The 8,891-nt window shown below is 45.3% G+C and overlaps 1 protein-coding gene across 1 annotated transcript in view; it reads left to right on the top strand.

Annotated features, from left to right (window-relative positions):
• Nucleotides 1-8,891, top strand: part of MYO15A (myosin XVA) — an 87,880-nt gene that overhangs the window by 69,937 nt on the left and 9,052 nt on the right. The window contains exons 53-61 of the mRNA XM_018569305.1: nucleotides 360-565; nucleotides 2,210-2,382; nucleotides 2,996-3,068; nucleotides 4,785-4,857; nucleotides 5,551-5,624; nucleotides 7,531-7,613; nucleotides 8,109-8,239; nucleotides 8,376-8,470; nucleotides 8,614-8,691. Of these exons, the coding sequence (XP_018424807.1) occupies nucleotides 360-565; nucleotides 2,210-2,382; nucleotides 2,996-3,068; nucleotides 4,785-4,857; nucleotides 5,551-5,624; nucleotides 7,531-7,613; nucleotides 8,109-8,239; nucleotides 8,376-8,470; nucleotides 8,614-8,691 (986 nt within the window). The remainder of the gene's footprint in view (nucleotides 1-359; nucleotides 566-2,209; nucleotides 2,383-2,995; nucleotides 3,069-4,784; nucleotides 4,858-5,550; nucleotides 5,625-7,530; nucleotides 7,614-8,108; nucleotides 8,240-8,375; nucleotides 8,471-8,613; nucleotides 8,692-8,891) is intronic.

The raw sequence follows: 8,891 nt of genomic DNA on the forward strand, positions 1-8,891 counted from the left end.
ACTCATCGAGATTTCCAACTACCTCACGTCCGGTGCTCAGAAAGACTGGAGCTATGTGCAGTTGCACTGCGCGCATAGCGGTTTCAGAATACTCGTTTGCCACCTGCCAAATATTGTTAACATGCAGCTGTACAGAGCTCCGTCAGTCTTTGTGTTTTGCAGTCTAACACTGTCTGCTCAAAATCTCCAACTTGCAAGTACCCAGCAGTGAGGTAGTTGGAGATTTCGACGAGTTGGAGCTTTCAATAGAACACCGGTCCTCTTCTACGTTGAATGTCATTCATCCCACTTCCTGTGAGTGCAGAGGGGCGGACATTGCAACACTGATACCAGAATCTAATGATATTTTGTCTCCGCAGGTTGGAAGTTCGGCGCCATCCATGGTCGGTCAGCGCTGTTCCCGGCAGAGTGCGTGCAGCCGGTCGCGGCTCCGGATTTTGTGAACCTGCCCGCCGACAGGAAGGGGGAGCAGCAGAACAGGCAGAGCCGAGCGGCGGCATCGGCGGCGGTGGCCGTAGCTGTTGCGTCGACAGCTGTGGCTCATGAATTTGACAAGAAGACAGATGTAAGTTGCAGTCATTTTAGAGCTTGTCTTCACTTTTTCGGAGGATGGTAGCAAAGCCAGTAACTTCCTGTCCTAGGGTGACAACTCTCCCTGGGTTTGTATCAGGCCACCAGGACTGCGCAACGCCTCCCCTTTTCCTTGTCTCCATAACAAGGAAAGGTGTACTGTACTGTAAACCTCGGAGATAGCTGGAAACAATATAACTGATCACAGAACAGGCAAGGACACAGGAACTTATCGGCTAACAAGATTTCTGGCAGGATCAACAGTTTTGGGGGCTTTTTTGCAGTGATCAAACAGTTAATAAAAAACCTTTCAGTTGTATCATTATCAGACCTAAAGGGACCAAAACAGGCAAGTTCATTGTTAGGGTTTACCTTACTTTCCTTGCATATGGTCGATATATCCTCAGCGACTTTTGCACATGTTCAGTATGGTCTCTGTGACACTTGCATATGGTCGATATGATCACCACGACACTTGCACATGGTCAGTATGCTCTCTGTGACACTTGCATATGGTCGATATGATCACCACGACACTTGCACATAGTAAGTATGGTCTCTGTGACACTTGCATATGGTAGATATGGTCACCACGACACTTGCACATGGTAAGTATGCTCTCTGTGACACTTGCACATGGTAAGTATGCTCTCTGTGACACTTGCATATGGTAGATATGATTACCATGACACTTGCACATGGTAAGTATGGTCTCTGTGACACTTGCATATGGTAGATATGATTACCATGACACTTGCACATGGTAAGTATGGTCTCTGTGACACTTGCATATGGTCGATATGATCACCACAGCACTTGCACATGGTCAGTATGGTCACAACACTTGCATATGGTTGATATGGTCTCCATGACACTTGCATATGGTTGATATGGTCACCACGACACTTGCACATGGTAAGTATGGTCACCACGACACTTGCACATGGTAAGTATGGTCTCTGTGACACTTGCATATGGTCGATATGATTACCACGGCACTTGCACATGGTCAGTATGGTCACAACACTTACATATGGTTGATATGGTCTCCATGCCACTTGCATATGGTTGATATCGTCTCTGTGACACTTGCATATGGTCATTATTAGCAAAGGTCCTTGTACAGCAAGGCTGGAGTGTGAGAGGAAGAAGCAGTACAAGGACCCAGTTAGTTCATGTTCTGACAGGAGAGATGAGAATGTAGGAAAGATGAGCTCATCCCTGCTCAGCTTGTCCTTTCACCGTCCAATCACAGGATGGGGGCGGGTTCAGGATGCCCGGGGCTTTAGAGGAAGTAGGTTGAATGATGCTGACCATCAGACTGAGGGCATCTTGTAGCGAAGTACCGTGGATGGGGAGCTCTAGATTGAAAGTTAATATATTGCAACAAAAGCTCCTTTTTTATTTTCATTTTTTGTCTGGTGTTAAAACATTAAAATGGAGTCCAGCTGCTATCTGTCACAGGCCACCACTGCTGGAAGCAGGAGAGAGCTCCAAGATGTACGCCACTTCCAGGAGTCAGGCAATGGCAGCCTCCAGCCCCGGATGGGGATCTTGGCAGTAACAAAAGTTAACTTGGGCATACTTTTCATAAATTGTAATGTAAAAAAAAACATTTGGCTTTGGTTTTCTCATGCAGGGTTCACCCACTCCCAGTGAATATGCAGAAAGTCTGGATGAGTACACCGACCCGTCCACCTCCGAGATTGTGTTACAGGGCAGTCCATATAACATGGCGGAATTTGCCAAGAAGTACTTCCGGGAGGGTCAGAGGCTAATGGCTCTGGAGGAGCAGGAGAAGAAGGCTTCAGGGTACTTTCAATCATTTTCATGTCATTTTACAAGCTTCAGTTGTCCCTGTTATCAGGAACATATTAATTTAAAGGGGCTTGTTGGCTGGTGCTTGGGGCAGGACGGGATAAGTAGGGCAAAAATATAATATTTACCATGATAGTGAATGCCAGTGAGAGGGGAAAACAATAGAAACTTGGCTGGAAAGAATGACAATTAAAGACACGTTCAAAGAGCAGGGTCTCTTGAAAGAACAAACTCCGACGCACATATACTCAACCTCGCCCGTTGTCTGAGTCCTATTCTTGTGTAAGCTTCCTACCGCATGGTGTCAGAGGTTACACAGAGTGGGGGACTTGCTCCGCTCCCTCATGTGACAGTGTTCAGCCTGGAGATTGGTCACTCAGGTCCTAGCACTGCATTCTGGGAGGAAACAGAGGAGGTCACATGCTCCACCATAACCAGAAGCACCAGGTGAATCCAATGGAGCAATGGCAAAGTTGAGCTGAGTGGATGGTGGTGGGAAGGGGGCAGGTTGTATTAAAGTGTAGCTTTTATAGTTGCGGATAGAGAAGTTGTTCGAACCTGTCAAATCTGACAAGACTAATGATCTTTCTTATTCCTCTGATTGCAGAGATTCCTCCAAACCAGGCTCAAAGAAGAGCAGGGAGTCCAGAGATCCAGCTGAACTGCTGAAATTTACCAAGGTGACGGAGACACAGACTTTCTAATGATCCAAATGAACTTGTTGGGTTGAATAGAACACATACAGCTTTATTAATAAAACATCTGCCCAGCATATAGCTGGGTGGATGCTGTTCACACGGCACTAGCTCCCCTATACTCTTCAGCGCCATCTAGGGGCGTTAGAGATGTGCGAACCTCACCCACCCACCAATATGTGTGTAAGAGACTCACCGTCTCCCGTCCCGGAATCACGATACGGGACCGCGCATGCGCACAACGGGCCAGGGCTGCCTCTTTCAGCGCACGCGCACGTCGGCTCGTGGCTCCTCCTGGCGCAAGCGCAGGAGCCCTCTTAAGACGCGGCCACACGAATCTTCGACGTCCTACTGTTTGCAACAGTGAACGCCGAAGATTCACGCTCTGCAAAGCGCAGACCGATTAGACGGACCTCTAGCAGCCAGCTTTTCCCTCACAGTGAAGGAGCCCCGAATCCTCTACCATCCAGCACAGGGGGACTGACACCCGGGAGCCAAGCATCAGCTAAACACCCACTAGGAGTGCCAGCAGCAGCAAGCCTCACAAACCGCAAGTATCGGCTACTACTCTCCCATTAACCATAACGTTTGCAATTGCTTAAACTGGATTAGTCATATCATATATAAGCAACTGTGTGAATTGACTGTAGATCATTTACTATCACCACGTAGCATTGTTCTATGGTAATACTGGACTCCCTGAGGCAAAACCTTGTATACAAATTGCACTAGTACTTGTCTTCATATATCATCTGTGAATTGATTTAATTAACCTAAGGGGAAATAGTGGATTAAGCAATAGTGCTCAGTACCATACTTCACCACCGGGTGTCTTCCTCACAGTTAACCCTGTCACCCCCAGTAACTACAACTTTTGATACCACGGTTCTGAATGATGTGACATGTCTCACACACTGCTCTAATTTCATGAGAGAGTAAAAGCCGAGACCCCTTACTGAACAGACCGTGAGGTACACACTCCGCAGTTGAGATCCTAGGCTTGCATTGCAGAGTTGTTACAATGTGTTGAGGTTTTAACAACCCAGTTACTTTCTAAAATATGTAACTACATACAGAATGTACATTGGGCAGCCATATTTGCTCATTATATACTCAGACTCTGCTTCCTGCTTTGTTATGCTACACAGTGGTTGTGCCTTTACTGCTCCTTTTTACAATGCCAGTCTACAGCTAGCCATATATGGATAGATTTTCACATGAACATTCATACTAGGGATGCACCGATATCGATACTAGTATCGGTGCCGATACCGAGTATTTGCGCAAGTACTCTGATGCCTTCCCTGATACTGGAACTTCCGGTCAGAGGAAGATTTCTGACTGGCAGTGCTGAAGGGGAAAATGGAGCCGGCCTCCCCGGATGGTGAGTAATGACCTGCCTCCCAGCTTCCTGATTGCCTGGGAAGCCGGCTCTATGCCAGCAGAAGGACCGGTATCGGTACTCGGAATCGGCGAGTACCGAAAACAAAATATTTGTACTCGCTACCAAAAAAACGGGATCACTAAATCATATACAAAAAAAATCTGGTCAGAACATTCAATAATGACATCAGAGACTTCACCAATGTTCAAAATTTTGTTTGATTTTTAACATCTGGCTTCAGAATGAACTGAGTTTCCTGAACAAAAGTCACAATCACTGTTATAATACCTATAAATTGCTCTGGCGTCTCTTTACAGAACCCCATACAGGAATCCCTCATTGAATTCAGTGACAGCAGCATGAACAGAATCGCCTCTGAACTCTTCCTAGGTGAGATTACAAAGCAGCACAAATATGATATTAATATAAAACTACTTAAATATCGTAATAGTGCTTAAATCTTTGTTGTATTTTTTCCCCCCTAACTACCTGTTGATCCTGCCAGTTTCTGTATTGGCTTTCCCTAAAACGGGGTGACAACACTTAACCAGCAGCTCAAAATGCAGTGGTGGCGTTGTCAACCTTAAGTGCCTTCTGTGTATAGGGCATGCGGTGCAGCTAAGCTACACCCATTGTTCTGGCCTTCTAGACGGAGTGAATGAAATGGTGGTCAGATAACCAGTGGGAAAAAAATTTTTTTTCGTGGTGCAACATATACTATAGGGGGGGTCGATTGTTTACAATGGCAAGCGGGTGCACCACAAAGTTACTGCCACTTGGCATCCTGCATTTTATAGCCCATTCATAAAATGCAGGCCATGGTGTAGAGCCTGCAGTGTGTCAAGGACTCCAAAAACCCAGATAAAGTTGACCCAGAACTTCCGCTGAACTGAAAGGATTCAATTTGGAGACGCCTTTCACTGCACCAAATGGAACATGTCCTCAGACCGCAATGTCCATTATATGTAAACACCTTGTCGGTCCCATACTCTGCTTTCCTGAATGCCCAATGAGTTTGCAAGGACAGTCAGGTGATTGATAAATCTGTATCGAGCTGTATATTGACCTTCCCTTTTCCTGCAGCTGTGATGAGGTTCATGGGAGACGCTCCTCTGAAGGGTCAGTCTGAGCTGGATATGGTCACCACCGTCTTGAAGGTATGGGCTTGCGTATTTATTGACCAACCACAGTTATATTGTATAGTATATAAATACAGCTGAAAAACGCAACAGTTTCTATGGTATAACTCAGTGGTGATTTTAAGGACCACAGCTAAGGCCCTCTACACCTCCTAAGGGGCCACACATAATAGTGAGTATATATAATGCTACACAAGGCTCTCAGAGACTGCAGATGTACTACAGGAGATGACCATAGACCATGGATATGTTGCAAGTTTGGTTGGAGACATGCTGCAGGAGACAGACTGGGAACATGTTACATGAGATTGCTAGAGGTCACTCTCATTACAGCCCCAATACAAATCAATACTCTTGCTACTTACTGCTGATGTCCGCTGTACAGCTGCAGTATAAGTACCGCAGGGCCGCATGTGGCCCTGGGGCCGTAGGTTGGGCACCAGCGGTGTGACTAGAAAGGGTTTCATTGTCCCTGGGACTATGTGGACACTGATAAATTATGTAACTACAGGAGGTTACAGATGCAGGACACGTAAGGTCAGGAGGCCCAGTCATAACTACCCCTGGTATACTCATAGGGCAAGCACATTACTTTCAGTTTGCACCTCTTTTTGCCTCCTCTTATCTATTATTTGAGAGGCTGGTTGAATTCGAAAATCAACCTGTCATAAACCTGGTCAATTCAGACTGAGCATGTGATAGAAAATGTATAGGAAAAGGTTTTCTTAAGTGAAAAAAACTTGCCATCAGTAAACCCAAGGATATAGGCAGCTGAATATGAATCTCAATTATTTCCTGTAAAGTCAAGTAGGGCTCCAGCCCTTCTGCTTCCCAAGCCTACTTATGGTCAGCGAGGTCAGCCATATCATTAAAGGGCCTACATGGAGTCTTAGAAGCTGCACAGTGGTGGGGCCATATCATTAAATTGCCAACATGGAGTCTTAGAAGGTGGACAGTGGTGGGGCTGAGCTCAACTATTACAGGAAAACATTGGAGATTATAAATGTAACTGTCTATATTTCTTGAGCTGCTGATTGTTCTAAAATGTCACCTTCACTGAAGGTTACCTCCGCTTATAAATTTTCCATCATAGGCTTGGGTTGGATTGCCCAGGTTTGTGATGGGTCTACTTTTAGAAATGGAGAAAGCATACCTCTGATCCGTTATTGAGGACTTGTTTCATTTAATCGGTATCTGGTTCAGGGGAAGCAGGTACCCCCTTGGATTTTGGTCTAGATCTACTGAGGTGAAATTTTAAATTAACTTCTGGACCTCAGACCAATAGGGACAGCTCCACAAAATGTGTAGCAAGGTACCAGGCTCTGGTTGTCACATGTTTGATAAAACTGTATGGAGCTGTAGTTTGAACTTCTCTTTGCCTGCAGCTGTAATGAGGTTCATGGGGGATGCTCTTCTGAAGGGTCAGTCTGAGCTGGATATGGTCACCATCTGTGGTGGTGGCCAACCTGTGGTTATATTTTAGTCCTAAGTCGTGCTTAGGATTCTGCACCATCGGTATAAGAGTTCCTGATGTCTGTTTGCTATTGTGGAAGTATGTACTCGGTGTGACATCCTATCAATTCGCTGTGGAGTAAGGGAAATCTGTAGATCTGCATCCCACCCATGTATGGTGTTACATACCCTGCCGGCAGGTGTTCAGTCTTTTCTACATGAGCCAACCTGACACGAATCCTTGAAGGAATTAAGGGGTTCAGATATTTTGTCTCTATCAGCAATGGCCCTACGGAAAACACACCCCTGTTCCAGCTCTGACCAGGGCCATCAATTGGTTTTGTATAACATACAAGGACTCTTTGTTCAGATATTTACCAGGAGGGGTGAGGCTTTTAGGCATGCCTCTGAACGGGCATTATACTGAGAGAATGAAGACATTCACCGGCTGTCTGTCATGTGTCTTTTGCAGATATGCGGGGAACACGAGGTGCTGAAGGACGAGAGCTACTGTCAGATCATAAAGCAGATCACGGAGAACTCCAGCACTAAGACGTAAGTAACCCCCTTACACAATAGATGAAAATAGAGGTCACCGCATAAGGTGTAAATATTATGCTGTCAGTTATTTTAACATTGATCTAAAACCAAAACCTCTTTCTTTAGTGTCCATTGAGGGGTACAACTTGATGATGATAAGCTGTGCTAAACTGCCTCCTAGGTTGCTTATTATCATCAAGTTGTGTCCCTCAATGAACTCCTAGAAAAGGATTTTATGGTGAGTACAAAATTCCTAAGTGAGGGGAAATTCACACTTAGCTGTCACTGGAACAGGTCTCCCCTTTTGAAAGATTTCCCCTCACCTCCTTTTCTGGTGACAATAACATTTTGGGTTTCTCACCACTTCCTGTCCTGGTGACCATTGTCACCAGGACAGGAAGTGATGGGAAACCCAAAATGGAGAGGATGACTCTACCAGCATTTGTATACTGTACCCTTTTAGTTGGTTTTTGTAGTAAATTACAACCAACCCTTTTGTTGCCTTTATAGGGACAGCTGTCAGAGAGGCTGGAGGCTTCTATACATCCTTACAGCTTATCACAGGTGTTCAGAGGTCCTAAAACTGTACCTGTTCAAGTTCCTTCAGGACACGTGCAGAAGCCCCGGGCTGCACTTCCAAGGTAACCAGAAGACCTGAGAAGAGGAACAAAGGTCTGGACACTTGACCTTGTTCAATGTCCTTGTAAATACTAGGCTGAGTATACCATGGCAATGTGCTTCATGAGCATTCATGTCCCTTCTTTTTTGGTTTAACAGGGATAGCAAAAGCCTGTGAGCAGAATCTGCGCAAAACCTTGTTGTATGGAGGGCGCTGTGAATTCCCCAGTGCTATGGAACTCAAAGCCATGGTGGTAAGTGAAGAGTATACCTGTCCGGGAGCATGGGCCCTATTCAAAATAAAGAAAACCTGCACAAGGCTGACATTGATCTCCCACTATGAATGTATTATTTATCTATATAACTTCTGATATGTTTCTTTTCCCCCCCCCCCCAGGCCGGGAGAAGCTCCAAGAGACAACTGTTCCTCTTACCTGGAGGAATTGAGCGACATCTCAAAATAAAAACATGTTCGGTCAGTTCTGTTATTTAGACCAGTATTCTAAAAATGTTTAATGTAGTGGCCTTTGGGAACAGATAGGGGGATTTAAAGGGAGGAAGTTCTCTGGATTTTAGACTGTGTAAGTTTTGCCCTCTATATATGTGTTTTGGAAGAAACATTTCCTTAGAAAGACATGGAGTCTGACATTGTGTATGTGTATATATATATATATA

This window comes from Nanorana parkeri, unplaced genomic scaffold (genome assembly GCF_000935625.1).
Source record: "Nanorana parkeri isolate BGI_ZX_2015 unplaced genomic scaffold, ASM93562v1 scaffold1320, whole genome shotgun sequence".
Classification (NCBI taxonomy): Eukaryota; Metazoa; Chordata; class Amphibia; order Anura; family Dicroglossidae; genus Nanorana; species Nanorana parkeri.